The sequence below is a fragment of the Dermacentor variabilis genome, chromosome 1 (assembly GCF_050947875.1).
Source record: "Dermacentor variabilis isolate Ectoservices chromosome 1, ASM5094787v1, whole genome shotgun sequence".
NCBI lineage: Eukaryota > Metazoa > Arthropoda > Arachnida > Ixodida > Ixodidae > Dermacentor > Dermacentor variabilis.
Genome location: NC_134568.1, coordinates 229390143 through 229411757, shown reverse-complemented (window position 1 = coordinate 229411757; position 21615 = coordinate 229390143). Strand labels below are relative to the sequence as shown.

At 46.1% G+C, this 21615-nt stretch overlaps 1 protein-coding gene across 1 annotated transcript in view; it reads left to right on the top strand.

Moving 5' to 3' along the window:
* LOC142558347 (putative G-protein coupled receptor CG31760) overlaps positions 1-21615 on the top strand; it is a 230400-nt gene that overhangs the window by 114359 nt on the left and 94426 nt on the right. Inside the window, exons 2-4 of the mRNA XM_075670494.1 lie at positions 3980-4081; positions 17125-17296; positions 18199-18469. Coding sequence (XP_075526609.1) covers positions 17189-17296; positions 18199-18469 — 379 coding nt within the window. The 5' untranslated portion in view covers positions 3980-4081; positions 17125-17188. The remainder of the gene's footprint in view (positions 1-3979; positions 4082-17124; positions 17297-18198; positions 18470-21615) is intronic.

Genomic DNA, 21615 nt, shown 5'->3' with positions numbered 1-21615 from the left:
AGTACTTTTGCGACTTGCAGATTTTGCAAGTTTGAAGACCTATCACTCCAAAACTAAACGTTGTACACAGCGAAAAGTGTTTTCGTAATTTTAATCTATTTGAACTGCTGGCCCAAGGAACCTTAGAGTTATGCCGCCCACAGTATTTTTGGAAAAGTTGCCAATCTCCGATTTTTGGGCAACAACATCTCACTGCTGGCCACACCTGGCCCTTGCGCCATTAAACACCAAACATCATCATCATCAACCTCTCACTGAGCCAGAAATAAAAGATTTTGTGGAGACATTTTATCTAAAGCGACAAAGCTGAAAGAAATTGGGACTAATCTTCAAATAGTTTTCCGCACACCTAACGCTAAAAAAATTTGCAGGTACATTAATGATTTAGTTCGCAATAAAACTTTAATAAACAGTTAAGGCGTTTAAAATATAGTAATCACCGATTTTCAAGAAAATTCTACAGAATGCCCTGGCAGGACTGATAAATATAGTACTACGAAATATCACCCGTCCATCTCTTCTACGATGGCAGGGCTCGAAGTTTTCACCTGTTAACTATTTCGGTTTTTTTCATTCGATCCGAAATACTGTAGCAATTTTCGAATCTATTGCTGCTTGCCTATTTTTATAACGCTACAGGAACCGGGAAATTTCGATCTTGGTCCATCCAAGCACTTTCAAACTAAGATTGTGAGACCCTGGCTCCACTACCGGCAGTCAGGGGCGGTGACCTTGCTTTCATTACTTTTTTTTACTGCTGACCTGTAGCGTGAGAGTTACTGCTCCGCCTTGCGCTTTTTCTCTATGCCTCCTCAAGTTTCAAGTTCATTTCTATTTGAAATTAATATAACATACACATAAAGATATTCCGGAACCCAACAATATTTAGACCCTCCGTCAGTGATTCCGATTTCGTAATCTGCTGGTAGCCAGGACATTTCACCAGACGCAGCAAAACAAGGTGCCCTTGTAAGCAAAATGTAGTCGAACAATTATGATGTCTAATTTCAGTTTCTGAAATGATCTGCCTACTCCCCCGAAAATGACGAGGTAATGAAGCGAATCCCTTCAGGTATCGTGGGAGCCTCCCAACTACCCAATTTCCTTGTCCGCAATAAATAGCTGAATATATGAGTGATTAACCAACGGCGTACTTCTGGAACTTTCTACGGTGGAAAGCTAGTCCGTTGTGAAACACCCACTAGTTTTGAGATCACATTTGGCTCCAATAGCACCAAAAGAGAATTAGCGTCCTCATTTTCTATATTTATGTGTTGCAACCCTGCAGGAATGATTGAGTCTCACTGACTCCCTGGCCTCGTTTTCTTTTTCTTAATTTGTTTGTTTAAACTTCATATTATGTTTTAAAGGTGACTTGAAAATGAGTTCCATTCACCATAGCTGGCTCGTATCGTGTGGTGGCCGTCGATAACTTTGTTCTGAGCGCATGGCCACGAGCCGGCGACGTTTTTTTTTCAAGTGCCTGCCTTATAATTTTCGGTAGTAGGTTACTTGCTTACTATGGTTGCTACGGCTAACGGAGGTTCAGGGTTTGATTCCGGAGAGGGATTACCCACTACCGGCACGAGGAGGTGTAGTGACAAACGGCGTGGCTCGTGCGCTTTAACGTAGCTTTTGCTATTCTCCTTGATGTCTATTTATGGAAAATGACTTTTTTTAATATTCTTATAGGTTCGCCAAAACCCATCGAGGCTTCGTGGCTCTCGAATATCCAGGTACAGCTTCAAAATATTAGACGCCGAGCTGCCCACTACTACTAAAAAAAAAAAAAAAGAAATCCCTTTATAATGTAGGTGTTTTCTCACAATGTGTGAACACGGCTATGAAGGGATATATTCACTTCTCCGATGTCTGGAGAGAAGCGTAGAGTCAGCTAGCGTCTCGCCTGGCCGATGGTTTACATAGAACGTCAACTCTTGTTTTACAGTGACTCCAATGCGCCATCCTGACGTTCGAATGGATTACTCCCATGAGATAGATAGTTTAACACCTGGTCGTCAGTGAACAGCCAGAAGTGAGGACGTATGTGTAGCTTCTAGAATACAAGTACCCCATGGTGTCAGCCAATGCCTCTTTTTCAGCGGTATGTGTAATGGTCATGACGTTATGGGAAATTATGAGCAAGCACCAAGGACTAGGTTTTTCGGAAAAAAAAGACGATGCAAGGCAGGGGAGAAAGAAGAAATGGGAGGAGGTTCAAGATGGATGCTTGAAAATAAACGAGTATGTTAATTCGTATTACATGCCTTTGATATCATTCCCATTTTCTGCGTGAAAAAACAAAGTGGCCCACTAGACATTCTTGAATTGGTCAGACATAAAAAAATGCGCCCATCATGACTGAAATAAATAATTAAAAAATAAATTATGGGGTTTTATTTGCCAAAACCACGATCTGAATATGAGGCACGTCATAGTGTGGCACTCCGGAAATTTGGGCCACCTGGCGTTCTTTAACGTGCACCTAAATCTAAGTACACGGGTGTTTTCGAAATTCGCCCCCATCGAAATGCAGCCACCATGGCCAGGTACTGAAAAAACAAGCCATAAAAAAATTCACGAATGTTGTCAAAGATTGTGGCACAGTCTAAAGGAGCCCCCTACTAAATAGATAACGTCAAACTATAGAAAGCAAGACTTATTGGTGAGGTAGACTGGCCGTGAACAAGCGTTGAAATGTTAAAATTAAAAGAAAAGTCCCTGCCAAGAGTTAATCTCAAAGGCTTCTTCCACACAGACCAATCCTGAAGCTTCAAGGCACTGGATGTGAAATAAAATCCACCGTTGATATTATGTCTCTGCAGAAAGCCAAAGCTTCATCAGAGAACGAACAGCCTGCTCGCGCGTAGGAAGCTGCTTCTCTGGATTACTTTCATATCTTGTTAGAAATGAAAGAAAATGAAGCTTGAACTTGAAGGTATATTTCTTAAGCAAAACAATTTCGGTATTTACGCTTATTCTGAACTCATTTGCTGCGACAGCATCACGCTTTCGCAGTCGGCACAGCCATCTTTGCGATGCGCACAAAGCTGTCTTCGTCCGCTAGGCTACTGCATGCCATTGCCACCGAAATCTATGAACAGAAAGGAAAATTGGCGCTGAATAGTGTCAAAAATAAGCTCTTGTGCAGCGCAGAATTTGTATTCATCGCTAATTATACTAAACATGACGTACGGGTGGAGAGATAGTTAATGTAATCTCATTTTCTCAATGTAGAGAGGTGAGATGATGAAATGTATTTAAGTGATGAAAACTGACGAAGCGCTGCCTTGCTTCTCGTCGTTCTACTCAGCTGTTCTCGAGTGATCAGTGAACAAAGAAATGTAGCAGACATGCAAAAGTGTTATTGCGATCGTATTTTTATCCACAGCGCATAAAAAGCAAATATTTTCAGTATTACTATAACATGCAGTGTGCAGACGACGTTTTGATTTTACGCATATTGATCTGTTGAGACACTGCAGCGAAGCCACATCGAAGTTTGCAAAAATGTTCCGGGACGCTCGCCTGCGCCGCAAGGTGACGAAAGCAGCCTGCTCCCAATAGCTCATATGAATATAGGGGCAGACGTGGCAGCCTTACAGTCGAGGTCATTGGATGGCCGTTGTGCGTCTGAATGCGACTATCCTCTATTGGTGTTTCTCGCTCAGTTCCTTGCGCGGAAGAAATGCGTCAGCCTGACGCGCAGGGAACTATGCAACTCGGAGTCTGCGCTCCGAATGTGAAGTGTTGTTCGGGAGCTCTTTCGACACGCGTCCTGCCTCTTCGAGGAGCAAAGTGCAACTGACGGTGGTCCGCGGAAGACCACCGTCAGCTGCAATACATGCGCATATAATCATGAATTCGGGACCTCAAAGATGTGCGACTTGATGCCGACGCATTTGCCCTCGTAGTTACCGCTAACTCGCCACCGAGTTTCCCTCCCCAAATATACCGTTTCCGGCTTGCTCCTTTGCAGATGCCGCCCATGCCGTGCGCAGTGCCTCGACGCCACGCGAGAAGCCGTTCTGCAGGTGCGAGCTTCGCTGAGGACTGCGTCGACGATCACTCTGGAGTCAAGGTGGGTTCGCTTGCAGACACGCCGTCCGTCGCCGCTTTCCGTCGTCGCAGCAGCGCAGAGAAGAGCTCGCGTCAGCGTTGTGAGGGAGACATCGAAGTGTTGCTCATCATGCCCTGTGTGTTTATTTAAAGGAGACCGTTACAGAACCGCAGTCACATATATACGGGGTGCTCGTATTTAAGCTTTACAGAATTAAAAAAAGAAAATCACCTGTGGTCGATAGCATAATTCCACTCCTCGAGTGGTATAATTCACAGAGGCGGACAATAACTATTACCCGACAAATCGAAACACTTAATAAACTAAATGGCAAAAAAATTACTTATTGACTTTTAATGTTGACTTTACAGCACGTACGTAGACCATTCTCGCGGAGCAGCTCGCTATATAGAAACGAGGTGGCGCTTTCGGCGGCACGCCAGACGTTGCCTCAGCAAAAGCGCCCGAATACGAAACCATTTCCGCTTTTGTCCTGCTCCTGTGCGATCAGCTGTCAGAACTGCAACTGGGTTATCAAAGCTGGCGCACTGTGCTCTATTCATGCTGCGAAATGTGGAGCTGTAGAGGGAAGATGCGTGCCGCACTTGGGCTGCAAAAAAATAGTGACCGTCTTATTAAATGGAAGGAATCCATGCGAACAAGTTTACGGGCCGATGCTACATATGAACTGCCTGTGTTTGCGGCCCTTCGCTATCCGTGGCTTTCCTCAAGGATAAAAAGAATCACTCATCTGCCGGCGTTGTAACGCACCATTGCACCAACAGCACCATTGTAAACACGGAGTCAACGGAGGCAGATGGAACAAGCAATCAACGTGTCACGGCGTGATCAAACATGGCGGCACCCGCGGCATCGCCATGAAGAGGGTCTGTCGCAATTTACGAATTGTAGCCGGTGAGGTTGCAAGGCATATCCACTTGGAACAAATTATGATGACAGCACGAGTTCCGAGAAATGCGCCATCAAAGTCGCGGTAAAAGTCCGCTGTTGTTTCACTTACTTTGTTTCGCTTACTTTTTTACCAAAACGCTCTCGCTCTCTTAGGTAGTGAATCACAAAAACAACTAGAAAACCCATATATTTCGTGGCACACTTTCACACTTTGGCAATGAATATCTCTAAACTGGTGTCATGCTGAAAATTCAATCTTTGTGGGTAAGAAGCACTTAATCCACTACCTAAATGTGCAGCATGCCTGTCGACAGTAAGTGTTACAAATGTGTAACACAAGCCAAGCCGAGTACTATTACGTTGCGTCATCCCAGCAGGGGAAAGCAGCACTCGCGGTCGCACGCATTGCTGGTGCCGCTTCGCAAGTCGCACCTCGTTTCTCGCGTGGCGAGCATCCTCAGCCGTAGCGTACTTCCTAGGCCTACCGCGCAATCCGCTGGGCCCCGGGCGAGCGTGCTGCATCGCCGTCTCTCTCGCAGCGACTGTCGCCACAACCGCCGCCGCCGCCGCCGTGTGACGTCAGCGACGCAACACCTGTTTTTCTCTGTCTGTGCACGCCGTTCATTCGCCTCTCCACCCGCCGCTCCACGGAGAAGGTCACGTGTTTTTTTTTTTTTTTGTACCACTTGACTAGACGCTGCGTTTTTTTTTTTCAAGGCTATCGCGCAACCAGCCACTTAAGGCTTTCGACTTACTAAAATTACATAAAACATTAAAAACACTTAAAATAGATAGAGGGCCCTAACACATGAAATGTTCCGCCCACGAGAAATCGAACGGAAAGAAGAGAGTACGAACACTCTCATTAAAGATATCTGTGGTATATATGCTGCAATGCTTTCTCACCAGCTTGATTATTTGAAGTGATGCGCACTACTTTCTCGTAAAATTGTGAAGCGGTGACAGCTAATTAACGAAATTTCACTAAATGACTTTGTAATTATCAAGTTTCGAGCACAGGTCACTATTGTAGCCGTTAACAGAAATACGCCCTCACAAATATGCTATGACACGCACTGGTGTTCCGATAACAACTTACCAGCACTCCAATTTCCACAGTGCTCGTAAGTGAGAACTGGAGCTTCAAAGTAGTCACCGGCTTCAGCATTTACAGATCGGAGACGTTTTCCTGGCATATGCTTCTCGCATGTGTCGCCAGGTGATGTGGGTGACGCGGGAAATGGCACCCACAAAGATTTGAGTACACGCACAAAAACGTGTTTGATTGACTAATGTACAGATAAAGTTTAACGACCGAAAGCAACGCAGGGCGAAAATCGTTTTTTCGCGCTAGAAGACGCGGAGAAAGAAAGGGGGGTACAGGTGTACAGGGGCTATCGGAGGCGCTTTTAACGTCTAGGTTAACTTTGGCCAGGCGTGATCGTTTAACAGGCGTGCAATGCTGATTTCTTTAATTCCGCCCCTGTCGGAATGCGGTCGCCACTGACGGGAATCGAACACGCTGCCTCTTCCTCAGGAGCACAGTGCCATAACCGCGAATCCACCATCCAGTGGTAGTTAAATGAAACGACTGATCAAGCGTGGTGTCATGTAGATAGAACAACAGTGCATGCTTAGCAGTCAGTCTTCCAATACTTAAACAGGGTGTCCCGACTATAATGCACCAAGATTTTAAAATATGGACATGCCACGTAGCTGAGCAGAACCGAGGTAGTGTTGTTTGCCTTCGCTTCGAGATGCTCAGAATACTTTTCTTTTTGCATCCCGCCTAATTACATAATTAGTCTTAATTAATTGCGCGCAAATGCACGCAAATATTGCGCGAATACATGCAAAATTGCCGCGCGTCTGGCCGCTCGAGGCACTTTGCGTGTATTCGCGGGCTTGTTTCACGCTCGGAAAAAAGCTTTTATGTAGCACGTATTGAGCAACAGAAAGCTGTATCGGGAGTTACTGTACAATTTTCTTATTGACATTTTTGATATAATTATATTATTTTAGAAGATGAATAATTAATTAAGGCTAATTATGTATATAGGCGGGATGTAAAAAAAAAAAGCTGTATCTCCAAGCGACAGAAAACAACATTACCTTGGTTCTTTTCAGCTGCGTGAAATTTGCATACCTTTAAATCTTGATGCACGATAGCTAGGGCACCATGTATATAATAACAGTATAAAACAAGATGTTTCATGGGCCCATATGATTGCGCCAGAAGGAGTAGTCAAACGCTATGTAGCAGATAACAGATCTGACAATTGAGCATTAGTTCGCATATTTTGCATCGTGTTTATAAAAATTATTACACGTGGCATCGTTTTCTCACTGGCTGGCATTCGGGTGCCATGCAAGCCCCCATACGGATTGTCGCAAAAGAGAGACAACGGAAGCGACGATGACCAATTGCGGGCTGTATTTCTACAGGCGTACTGGGCCTAGTGAAAACATCGGGACAGAAATACCAAGGATAACTTAATGAATGACTAAAACGAATAAATTAATCTAAGTATGTATAGAGTGAAGATAACATTGCACGACGGTATGGAAGCGCGATGTCGAACAGCCTTGATTTGGGCGAGTCGGTTCATACTTGGTTAAACCGCTTCATGCGAAAGGTTTCACAGTGCTACTCGTACTTCAGGCTTGTAATGCTGTTTTCGTGAATATTGTCTTTGTCCCAACCGCGCTGCATTTTTACCAATTAAGCAGGAACGCACCAAGAAATGTATCAGTGCTGTGCTCGCACTAACCCGCGCTTTTGCAGGTTGTCAGGAATGTGCACTTTAAGCACGCAATCAGGTTGCACTCCATGCGATCGGAAAGGATACTTTCTCTTATTTTAACTGAGAGCTACCGTGCACGTGTAGCGTGCTAGGGGACGCAGCGACCCCCCCCCCCCCCCCCCCGCCTGAATGCTTTCCAAAAGAAGACGAGCTGTTCTTTTTTTTTTTTTTTCCCCGGTGTTTTAGTGCATCGGTCTGCTTGGCAAATGGAGAAGCACCATCAGGAGAATGATTTATGGCGCTCGTGAAACCGATATGGAAACCGAGCGCCCGTAGAAAGAATGAAGAGAATAGCAAGTACGTATTGTACCTACACGAGTTGTAACCACTCATTTTGATGCCTCAGCACTGGAAACGCGCGCCATTTCATGATCCCTGTTAGCATGTAACATTCACGTTGTGCCCGTTCAGTACATCAGGGAAGGGTTGCACAGCCTCAAGATGCTTGGTAAATTATGCGCGTTTATATAACTGAAAGATGAAGCTCGATCTCGAGAGACATACACAGGCACAGTAGAGTACATGGAACGCTTTACCGTAAATCAGGATGTAGTGTCTGGGAGTGCACGAAATTTCTTTCGACTTACATCTGAAAGGCTGGATCGGGAGACTGTGCTCTATCGTGGCCTTATTCTAGAATCTATCGCTTAAAACGATAAAGTAAATGTGTATTTGCGTATCGCTTTCCTAAGAATCACCTGTCTAAGCACCCTAAGTACAGCGCTATCAAGCTGCATCGTGCTACACGCTTAAAGCGCAAACGGGCGAATCCACGCGGATGCGAGGCACCTATGCGAGCTCAAACAATGTCAACGCTCTGCACCCGTAAGCTTTGACTGCTCCACGCCAGTTACCTTTGCGCCGCACAATACGTTTTGTTCTTCCCCTCGCGCTTTGTGTCAGCGCGTGCAGGCAGGATCCTTTCGAAGGCACCTTCTTCCCATTTCTCTCGCACGTCGTTCGCTCTCTGCATCTTCACGATAAAGACCGCGCAGGGGATTGGTCTCCCTGCGGCGCTTTTATGGATAACGCCACCGTGCAGTGCTTCCGAGGCGCGCACCCCCTTTTTTTCCACGGAGCAGTCAGCTAGGGACAGGAAAAGCCGATTGCACCCCCTTCCCGAACAATCTCTTTTCACGAGCGTGGGAACCGCGCGCGGGCGTGCAGACGTCGGGTGCTCGGTCCAGGGTTGCCAACGATAGCCGGCGGCCGGCAATCTTTATGGGACGGTCTTCCGGGAGAGCTCTGCCGTATCGATCGCCGAGGGGTCTCGTATACGCGCACCTGCCGACATTTCGTAAGCAGCCCGAGGGGGCGCGCACGCCACGGCTCCCCAGACCCCGGATCCACGGTTCCCTCCTCTCCTCTTTCTCCGCCCACGCACCGCCACACTTCGCTCTCCCTCCTTCTGCCGTGGCTCCCCGTCGAGTTGGCGCTGTTCAAACAGCGCAGGCCAGTTTGCTTTGCACTTGTCCAAGATCGGAGGGAGGGAGTGCCGCGGTTGCAGACGATCGAGGCAGGTGTAAGTGGCCGGTCACGAAATAAACCAGAGACGGTGACAAGTGACAGCGACCTGTTGCGCGTCGCTGTGTGCGCCTACTTGAGAGGAGCCAGGGAGCTCGAAAAATGCCGTCATAAAATCTAGTCGACCGCTTTTACGCGTGGAACTTGTGGTCAGTATATACGTAGTATTTTTCCAAAGCTGCAAAAAGAGAGATAAGTGGAACAGTTGCAATGGGTTGATTATTTTCAGCGCTCAAGGTCACGACGCATTGTGTTGTTATGCAGGTCTCGGACAGTGAGAAGATTTAGATTTAGATGAAGCTAAAAATTACGTATATGGTAATAATACGAGTTTTCTTTATTTCTGGCGACAAAGACATTGCAATTTTGCCTCGTTATCAACCGCGTGTGCCTTAGTAGAGAAAAAAACTTGATTTCCGGAGAGAAAGAAGTTTATGTAATCGCGCCTGTCCAATTCATTAGAATGACCACATAGCGGCTAACTGATCTTCGCTCCTTTCCACAGTTCCCTGGCATATCTTTCAGAGCTCATGCCGTCCCTACTTCGCGGGGGAAACTTGCCAGCAATGCTGCTCACTGCAGTGTGCCGCCTACATTAGACGTCCAAGAATGTTGCCAGCGCCCAATACTGCATACTACACAGCAGGGGCGTAGCCAGGGGGGGGGGGGGCTTATGGGGCTTCAGCCTCCCCCCCCCCCCCCCCGAAATTTTTTCGTGCTGTCCATGCACCGCTGACCAAAGCAACCCCGGGCGCCGGAAATCATTCTGGACTTTGTCTAGAATGTCTTCTTCACGCTCGAAAAAACATTTCACCGCGAACATTGCGAACTCGGATGTGATTTTGCGACAACATCCATGCACCGGAAGTCACATAACGCAAGCAGCCCCATCCGAGCACAAAGTTTCGAGGGCGTTTTGATGGCGAACGGGCTCGCCGCGGCATTTCGCAGAGGCTGCGGAATATACGGAGCGCATGGATGTCAGTTCCGAAACTTTATGGGTATAAAGTTCTCATGAACTTTTTATGTGAAAGGTGCATTGTCATTTCCAAAGTTGTACTTTCGGTTTTCAATTGCTAAACTTTGTTGGTTTAATGCTGTTATAAACATTTGACGCCAAAGGTGTATTGACTTTTCTAAAGTGGTACACCGGAACATACAAGGCAAGCCAAATCAACGCACTACCAGACAAGTTGACAAAGCACGCAGCGAGGTTCGATGAGATGAAGACTTGTGGTGGTTCATTTGTGCCGCCATCTCACACAGAAAAATATCAATGTTTGTTTTCAGCTACTCCAAAGCATCCATGTTTAGACACTAACGCCAGCAAAGGTAGCTACGACCTTATTTATTTTTTTCTACTTTGACTTTTATTCACGAGGACACATTGAGCCTCTTCATTTTGTTTGTTCTCGCTACCCTACCCGCGGGCTGCCAGAGCCAGCGAGAGCGCATGCGTTTTTCTCGTGTTGCCCCTACCACCGCGCGGCGCACTTCGGTGCGCATTCGGTTTTCTCTGGCAGAGTGCATTTTCGCCTAGCAGGGTTTTGGACGCTTTCTGGCTAATAGACGAGAAAAAGAAACAATGGTCGCTCGCCGCCATCACTGTGGGGACTCGACGGATTTCACCGCGTTCCCTTGAGAGCCACATCTCCGGAAAGTCTTGTCTAGCCGGTGTAGGACACCGAGCAGTGTGCACATGGTTCTCGGTGGACCAAACCTCTCACGTTTTCTTCGATATTCCTTCGGTAGCCACATTAGGGGCCCAAAGTAGGCATTCAATTGTTCCCAAGATACTTTCCTTTGCGTTTTTTTTTTATTTCGGTGCCCACGCCCCACAAAAGGAAAAAAAAAAGATATTGTTGTGGCGCAGCGAATTGTCGCATGGTGAAAGTTCGACTTTGTTACTTCTTTTGCGGAAAGGAAAGCAATGGGCCACGGGAAGCTTCACTTGCCGGGTACTCTTATTATATTATCAATTATATAGACACTACCGGCGCATTCCTGCCGTCGCCGTCGCCCTCACGTTCCGCGTAAAGACCAAGGGCGATAACATCGGTACCGCGCACCGCATGCTGTATGTGCGAGTGAAAGCGTAGAAGGGGGGGAAGGGTGGGCCGACAATAGTGGCTCAGTCTTGTGTGCGCAAAGGAGAAAAGCGGAGAGGAAGCGCGCCGCCTTCCGTTGCGGGCGGAGGGAGGGAGTGGATGGGATTGGAGGGGATGGGGGCGGGATCTAGGATTCCGTGAATCTGTGATTGTGCGACATATTTATTTGCCTTATTTCATGGATTATATACAGTGACTTTTTCTTAGATACGTAGATGTATTGGAGACCCATACGTATACTTAAATAACTTGTTGCGAGGTTTTGTGTATACGTGCAGCGAACTTGGTTTCCAGTGACACGTTTTTGCCCTTTATCAATCTGTATCATCGCATTTGTATATTCCATTGTATCATAGAATTTCTAATGTACGAGGGCGAGTCAAATGAAAGTGAGTCTACCCACCCAGCGCAATAATGGTTCAGTTCACTATCTGCGAAGCATGCGCGTAGCACACAGGCATCTCTCATTTACAAAATTGACATGCAGGTTCAGTGGGTTGAACAAGGTTGCGTTACGTAATGGACGCTCCAGAAGTTTAGCAGCGTGGGGCCGTGAGGATTTTGACAGCTGAAGGCGTTTCCTAAAAAGAAATTAGTCATCGTATGGCTGCCATGTACCTAGAACATTGCACTTCATTGGTCACTGTGAAGAGTTGGAGTGAACGGTTCAAACAAGGATGTGAAAGTTGCAAAGACGATCAAAGACCGGGCCAAAGCCACCATGCAATCACCCCCAACAAAATTGCAAAGGTTGATGAGCTGATGAGACAAGAGCGGAGGATAAGCATCGATGAACCGGCTGAGCGTGTGAACATCAGTCACGGTTCCGTTCACGCCATAATTCATGAACATCTCGGTTATCGGCTCTTGTGTGCGCAATGGATGCCCAATATTTTGAACCATCGCCAGAAGACGGAGGAGTTCGGCGCTGCCTTGACTCGTCTGATCTTGTATCACAATGACAGTGACGACTTCTTGTCTCCAATTGTGATCGGGGACGAACCATTGTGCCACTACTACGAGCCTGAAACACGACGGCAGAGCTTACAGTGGAAACACTCGAATTCACCACCCTCAAGAAAGCAAAGGCCTTCATTACTGCCGGAAAGGTGTTGGCTTTTTCGATCTTCAGGGGCCATTACTGATAGTATTTGCTAAATCTTGAGAGACTACAAATTATTTACGATATTGTGAAACGCGGGAACGGCTACCTGTCGCAATCAAGAACAAGCGACGTGGAAAATTGAGGAATGGAGTCATCTTGTTCCAAGACAATGCCCGTCCCCTCGTCACTGATGTGGTTAATATAAAACTGGCGAAGTTCAAGTGGGAAACGCTGCAATATCCGCCATACAGCTCAGACCTGTCGCCTTGCGACGTCCACATCTTGGGGCAACTGAAAAAAAAAATCAGCTCAAGGATTCTTGTCATTCGATGACGGGAAAGAATCAGTTTCAGACTTTTGTAGCAGCAACCCAAGGAGTTTCATCAGACGGGAATCACGCGACTGGTTAGTCAATGGGACAAATGTCTAATTGCTCATGGAGACTGCTTTTAAATAAAGTATTCCGTTTGTCATATATTCGCATTGGATCACTTTCATTTGAATCGCCCTCGTATATTTTGCAGAACTTCTGCTTTTTATACGCGCTCTTTGTTGCGACTGTAATTTCGGTGCAATTGCTCACGATACAGGACCGGTGACAGCTGCTCTTGCGTAATACATCGGAGCAAATGACAGCGTCATTGATATTTTTCACTGGCCGTTGCATGTGTGCAAGAATGTAAACAAGGATCTTGAATGACAAAGTTTCATAAACATATTGGTCCTCAACTTGTTCATTTCATGGCCTTGACATTTTTCATATCAGCGGCATAGAATGCTTTGCTGGTTTCGAATTTACATATTAAATAGACAGAAACATGGAAGCATTGATATCAGTTACTTGGGTACAACTTTTGGCACATAAGAGTACATTCTTTTATAAAAAAAATTATTATTTTACTTGATTTGACAGTGCGTAGCGTTCAAGAATTCGTTTGTAGCATCCATGGAAATGGCAATGCAGTTATTATTAATGTATTTGATCCCTCGACAAATTGTTTAAGAGGAAGCTTTAGCTCGGGCCCAACTCCAGCACGATCTATTCAGGTACATGTAAAATGCAAAAACGCTTTTCTGAAAACTCCTGGTTCGCTTTTAGTGAAATTTGTTGCATTTGAGATAGAAAGTTGAATTCTAGTGTCTGTTGGAAGCGGAATTTCGATTTAGGGCCTGAATTTTGTTTAAAGTATTTTGAAAAATTCAAAATTTCGAAAACGTAGAAGCAAGATGTTTACAAACTAATACTTGTGCTTCAAGAACAGATATCTAGGTTCTGTAAACGGTATCTGCTATAACAGTCAAAGCGGACAAATTTGATATGTCACTTTGTATGTTACGTGAATTGGTTACGTTGAGTACAATGGTTCTGCAAAAGCCGCATTTCCATAATACTACATTTTTCGAGATTCATGTGTAACATATAATTTTTTTCCGCTTTAGATGCACTATTACGTGCATTTCACAGAATTGTGATATCATTTTCTATTGTTGAGTTACAGAGTTTTAAACTTGATAGTTTCATTTTCTGAATATTTGCGAGTTTTGCCAATTTTTAATAAAGAATTGACAATCTAAATGAAAAATTCGGAAAAACGCTCACTAGAATTTAAGCTGTTCTTTTAAATGCAACAAACCTCGTCAAATTTGGTGCAGTGGTTGCCGAGAAAAACGAATTCTCCTTCTACATGTATTTTGATAGGAGCACCCGAACTAATGCTTCCTCTTGAGGAGGAGGCAGCACTACAATGTGAGCCCCCCCCCCCCCCCCCCCGAACGAAATTTCTGGCTACGCCACTGCCACACAGTATTGTTTCTCCTTTTCGGCACTGCCAACTGGGGCGAGAAAACGCTCTTGAAGTTTCAGTTTTTTATTAAAATATATGCCAATGGATGCAATGTCTCTTAATAACAACTAAACAAGAAACACAAAAAATACCAATTTCATCGCGTTGAACACTTACTTCTGGACGCTACAAAATGATTTGACTTTCATTCTTGTATCGCATATTTGTTGAGTCATTGCTTATGTAAACTTAACGAAACCAACATGAAAGAGCTGGATCATAGCGGCAGCAGCTATACAAGGACACGATTGATTGCGGATAAATTGCTTTAGGCTTGTGCCGGCGGTTCTAGAAGCTCGAAGCGGTGGATACCACGCATGCATTATCAGAACAGTTATGTCGTCATTATCACACACACACACGTACACGTGTGCCTGCGCGCGCGCGTGCGTGCGTGCGTGTGTGTGTGTGTGTGTGTGTGTGTGCGTGTGTGCGTGTGTGTGTGTGCGTGCGTGCGTGTGCGTGTGTGCGTGCGTGTGCGTGTGTGCGTGTGCGTGTGTGCGTGTGCGTGTGTGCGTGCGTGTGCGTGTGTGCGTGCGTGTGCGTGTGCGTGTGTGCGTGCGTGTGCGTGTGTGTGTGTGTGTGTGTGTGTGTGTGTGTGTGTGTGTGTGTGTGTGTGTGTGTGTGTGTGTGTGTGTGTGTGTGTGTGTGTGTGTGTGTGTGTGTGTGTGTGTGTGTGTGTGTGTGTGTGTGTGTGTGTGTGTGTGTGTGATAATGACCACTTAGAAGACCACCTAGTGCACATGAATACTGGCAGGGCTCTTAGAGTCAACGCAGGGTTTGCTCTTCATGTCGTTGTATTTATTTTTTTTGACGTTGTGGCTTGACGATCACTGCCGCCTTGTGTCTTGGCCATGAGCCCAAAGTAACTCTGATAAAATGACCGATTGTTGATCCATGGCACACAGAGTCATTTTCTGTCTATATTTAGAGCTTATGAGGCAGACGCAGAGCACATGATAAATTTTCTCTAGCACGGTGCGTTGCTCAGAGTCCGGGCTATCCTGGCAGGCATTAAAAGGAGGTTTTAAATCAAGAGCTGCTTTCTGCATTCATGGGAAAGGAGAGGTGTTTTTTCGCAGCATCCACTGCACCGAATTTGATGTGGCTTGTTGCATGTCAAAGAATAAGTTCTAGTGAGTGTGGGAAGCAACGTCTTTATTTAGGCCGTCATATTTTTATTGATTTTTTTAACAAAGGATTGTCGAAAATTGCGAATTCAAAAAAGCTCCAACACCAAGTTTTCAACTGTGAAACTCGGTAATAAATAATGACATCATAATTCTGTAAACTGCGCCTTTTAAAACATCTAAAGCGCACATAATTTAAATATGTTACTCTGTTCTCAAATACACCACATACTTGTGAGTAGGAATCCCGCAATAACACTGGTAAACACTAAAACTATTTCGCGTAAGCTGAAGGAATTTGTCTGGTTTAGAGGCTCCAGTAGATGCCAGTGCCAGATGACAAACGCAATATCTATTTTTAGTGGTGAGGTACTGGTTCGCAAATTTTGTGCTTCATTTTTTCTTAAACTTAGCAATTTCCAAGAATTTCTGTCTCAAAAGTTAATTCAAATCGGTCCAGTGGTTGTCTCATACAAGCATTTCTGCGTTTTACATTATTTGAATAGGAAAACCAGGGCTGCCATCGTGCTAAAGCTTCCTCTTCAAGTAACACTGAACAGAGTCCACGTCAAGCGTATGCCAAAGGCCTTCGTATAGTTTCTCCGACTGGACCCGCCGTGGTTGCTCAGTGGTTATGGTGTTAGGCTGCTGAGCACGAGGTCGCGGGATCGAATCCCGGCTACGGCGGCCGCATTTCAATGGAGGCGAAATGCGAAACCACCCGTGTGCTTAGATTTAGGTGCACGTTAAAGAACCCCAGGTGGTCGAAATTTCCAGTCCTCCACTACCGCGTGCCTCATAATCAGAAAGCGGTTTTGGCACGTAAAACCCCATAATTAAAAAAAGAGTTTCTCTGATTGGATTATGGTATCCGATATCTAAACTCCGGATCAAGCATAGAAAGAGCCGGCTATCGCGCTGATCATGCAGAGCCCAGAAATGTGTTGCATTTGTGCGCTTAATGTGTAATTTGTCCAGTTCTGGGCTCAAAAATTGGGATTTATATAGAAGATGAATCCCCGAGGGAATTTGTTGGCTCTGTCTCAGCCGCAGTGTCGCGATCAATGCTATCAAGTCGGGGAACCCGTGAGACTGCGCCCTTTTGTTGAAGCGGAGCTTGTACTATACTCGGTCACGTCAAGAACAAACAAGCAGCAATGGCCGCGTTTAAGCACAGATTCAGTAAGCTGCTGCACTTCCGGTTCCACGTCGCAAAATACAGTCCGCATCTGAGCCTTATGACGGAGTGCTAAAGACAGCAATGTATTAGAAATACAAACTTATTCTGTTCACAAACGCATGTGCTGCTCGCCCACAGTCACGACATCGTGTTCAATGCAGTTCCCACAAAGAAGCCCTTCAACACTACGCAGGTTTTCTAGCAACTGACTCACCGGCAGTGGCCTAATGCATTATGCAAAATTCCCGGTTGCCTGCGCAGTCTCAGGAGTTTAGTTAATAAGTCCCTTTGTAGGGTACTTTGGCCGCGTAAAACGCTTTGGCAGACTGAAATTTGTATTGCTATGACCTAACTGTACTATTAACTGGGATAACCGCGCTAAACAGTTTTACGTGATTTTATGACTGAGTTAACTGCAGCGTTGTCGTGAGCAGTGGACCTTTTGTGCCGGCAGCAGCAGGTGCAGCAGCGCTGAGGCCGGCCTTGCAGTGGGGGCGGCGCCCTAGGCGCACAATGCGCTGATGTCGGGCCGCCGCCAGGCCCTGCTGTGCGTCGCCCTTCTCGGATTCTGGGCCCTCGGCTCCGGCTGCCTGCACTGCAAGCACCGAGCTCGCATCCTGCGATATCAGGTCGGTAGCATCGCGCACTGCACTTGCGCTATAGCTACGTAGTACACATGACAGCCTGTGCTTTAGATACATGCATACGCGTGATAGCCTGAGTAGCCAGATAATATGTAGAAAAGGCGGAGGAACTCCGAAACCCTCCCTAGTATGCGGCTGCTTCGCAGTAAACTAAATATGCCTGCAATGGTTTATAGTTTTGAAACTGACAGTAGCATGTGACTTGGTTGCGGGAAGGTAGTCTAAAGCATGCTGAAAAAAAGCAAAGCGCGAGAAAGCTCGCTAAAGCCTACTCCTTCAGATCATAAGCTTGTCAACGAAGTTTCGATATTTTTCGCGCCCTGAAATGGGTTTATTAATATAGCGCTAGACGAATGGTAAAATAAACGAATGTGTCCATTTCATTTAACTTTGCAGAGCGTTTTATAGCTACATGCTATTCAGCGACTGAGCCGTAAAATCGCTCTTCGGCCCCCAGGCAGCGCAGGCGTTTAAGTCTTGCGACTGTGTAACGGGGTCGCGGGTGGGCCATCTCACGAAAATGGCGGCAGTTTATAGAGGAAAAATAAACAGTTTAGTGTTAGCTTGCCTGAAACTCGTGAATTATATCAAGTTAACGAAGAAAATAATTATAAGGGCAGTTTGGTACGTGTGCCGCCATGCTACGTGTGCCCACATCGAGAGAATTGAAATGCAGACGAATAGAAATAGAACGATTCTCCACAGAGCGCAAAACAACAACAACAAAAAACTCCAGATACGAGTTCGCGCTTACGGACGTCACCGGAACGCCGCGTCGCCGTCACTCGCGCACGAGGCCGGCGATGCGGGATCGTAATGCGCCACCCTGCCTACGCGGACACACGGCGCAGAAAGCCGCGGAGTCTTAACGCGCTCAAATCGCGCAGCGCCAGCGACCAGCCGGCGACGATGAGCGGCCGGCGGTGCGGGTGTCGCGGCGCGCCACCAGCGCGTCGACGCCGGAGGAGCGTCTGGAGCGCGTCGAGTCGGTGGCGTGTGACAGCACCGCGGGCGCCTTCCCAGCGGACTCGGCAGCCACGGCCGAGTCGTTCCACGTGGTGGACGTCGAGCTGCCGGAAGCACACGCCGAGCTGCTGCGCCAAAAGGTGGACTTGGCGGCCCGTCTGCTCGTCCAAGTGGCTGGACACAACAGCGAACGTGAGTGGCCGCGACACGTGGTAGAATATTCGACGACGTCAACGTGCGTATAGTGGCCACCCAGTGTAATCGACGGCAGACTGGCAAGAAAGTGGTCACGCATTTTCTTGCTTACGCACGTTGACGAACCATCGTATCTTCTTTGTATAATGTTATCAACGTAGAAAAAAGAAAGGAAAATGAATAATATGGTCGGAATCACGCAACGGATGATTGTCTAAATCGAACGATAGCTTTCTAGTGTAGACGTGTTGGATATTAACATTGGGTACCACAGAATTCATTTTTACTGTGCTGAGTTGCACCACTTACTGTGTGCTCTGCATCTTGTGGCTGTTGTAGCCACTACACTAATAATCTCAACCACTGTACTCGTTTGTAGCTGTCCTGAAGCTCGTAGCAGTGAGGCGCGCGAAACTATAGCTTGCAAAGGCAAGCAGAGATTGTGCATATCGGGTCGGCAAATTATCAACTGGCGTAAGCAAAATCTAACAAACAAAATTCGGCACGTTACTGCTGCATCCGTAATAAATATTCAGTCCTAAATAAGACGAGGACGATGGTCACGTAGAAATACTGGCGAATTCGCTGCAATTTCGTAGCACTTGGCTTCTGGATACGCTTTCTGACAAGGTCGTTCAATTTCAGAGCGTTTATGTTGGAGTCTCTAACATTAAATAATGTAGTTTTTCAACGGAGCCTATCAGTAGATAAGACAAACTTTAATGCGAGGACAACATCCGTCGCAGCAGCGCCTAAAAATAAAGAACGAGGTACCCGTTAATAATGCTTCTTAGAAACGTATTGTTCATCACATATCCAGCCCCCAAGTCGAGTTCGTGCCGGTGAGAGATTTCGCACGACTTATCACGAGGTCACGCCCCACGAGTTAGCGTGCGAGTGGTAACTTCCCCTTTTTTTATCTTCATGGAACGCGTAAGTTATGTAAGCACATATACCGAGTCACAGTTCGATTCTATATAGCACGTTTGCCTAATTAAACACAACTCACGTACCTCGTGGGGTGAGATAAGCAGCCAGTCAATCGTCCTTGCATTGTGGAAGTAACAGAGTAACACAGTGATGGTACGAATAATACGAACCTTCAGGGTTGCATGTCGCCGTCAGCCTAGATAAAAATTTAAATTTCCGGTCTCACTTGGCGGACGTGAATACACAAGGGGGGTGGGGAGAAGCGGTTTCTTCTGTGCTGGGAACATAGATCCAGCGATTCAGTCGGCCATTTCGCAATTCGAAAGCTCATTTGACGTTTGAAGGGCCCGAAAAGCGTCATTGCACTGTTGTCTAGCCCCCGACGCGCATGGGAAGAGTGGGGGTGCGACATAAGTAAGGTGCGCGCAGTCGTAATCAGATGTGAGACCTCACATCCGTTGGTTCCACGCTGGGTTTCCACAGCCGCCGTATAGTTTCGGTGCTGTGTGCCCCCCACCCCCCCCGGGCGAGGTTCGAGGCAATTTATTTCTGTCCTGTGGTGAAAGGCGAAGCGCCATGCTCCTCGACGACCTTGCGCTACGCGACCTAACGCTCCGAGGCGCCACGCTTTACGGCCGCGTGCATAGACAGCGAAAGTGATATCAGCGGTCGTTGCAGTGCGCAGTGTCACCCTCGCGGCCATATTTTTTTTAATCGGGGCTAGGCTAACGCCAGTTATGTACATAATTATGAATGACCTCGCTTTGCTGCCGTTGCAGGCACGGTTAAAGCCACGACGGGAACGAAGCGGGTTTATTATCAGCGATGTTACGTGTAAAGACATTCCGGCTTGTATCAACATTCCTGCAAATAAGTTATTATGCTGCTCACGAGTTCGTGTGCAATAAAAAGTAATGTTGCAATGTATTTCACGTCACAATTTGACAACAACCTTATCGAAGCTGTTGCTAATGGGATAGTTCGAAGTAAATGTATACGTGCTGGCTAGTTTTGAGAGTCCACATTTAATACTGCAGCCGGGACTCTGAGAGCGGCTTTTAGACTGTTTCAGACTTTCAGCTGTTTCTGTTTCTTGACAGGGTGTTCTGATGGAGATAATCGATGCATCTGATGCACTTCCTTACGTTCGCAAGCGCAAATGATGTGCGGCCGAAAATGTTACTTCTCTCTGCTGATCTCAGTCCTGAAGATTAGTTCACTTTCTTTTTTCCTCTACGCTGAAACGCACCGTATACCGACAACGAGACGTGCATAGCCTCGCCATCCGTTCAGATGACACTGATTGCCGAACTTTCTTCCACCCCCCAAGTGGCGAAGGTTACGGATCGAAGAAAGCCCCTCCCCCCGCCTTCTTTTTTTCTCTCACTGCAGTCTGTGGACATTGTGAAATTCGGTGTTTCACCAACTTCTTTGTGGGCGATCTTGTTTGGGCATCCGTATTCTGCATTAACTACGTGACAGAGAGATACTTACTTTAATGAAAAGTACCGAAAAACTAACTGGAGATATTAGCCCCTGATTGTCAGACAACGCTGCTACAGACTCTGGTTGATAATACGGTAGCACAGTGGTCGCACGAACGCACAAGCATCCGATACGCCCATACGTGCACAATAAAGCTATTTGACAGTGTTTTATTGAGGTCCGACTGCGGGATCAAAACTACATGATGAAAACGAGAAAGAATTTGTGTCTGTGCGGCGACGGTTGAAGCATGAACACACTTTATTTGAATAAGAAGAACAAAGGCGTATATATATACATATATATATATATATATATATATATATATATATATATATATATATATATATATATATATATATATATATATATATATATATATATATATATATATAGGGGTTTTCTTCAAAGTTCAGCACGCTGGACCCGACGTAAAATACGCAGGAAAGAGACGACGAACTTTTTGGGAGACTTCTTTTTCTTACTTAACGTTTTCGGCTGGTGGACCAGCCTTCGTCAGAGTACACTGTACTCTGACGAAGGCTGGTCCACCAGCCGAAAACGTTAAGTAAGAAAAAGAAGTCTCCCAAAAAGTTCGTCGTCTCTTTCCTGCGTATATATATATATATATATATATATATATATATATATATATATATATATATATATATATATATATATATATATATATGGCGAAAGAAAATGGCAGCAAAATTCACGCGTGCGTT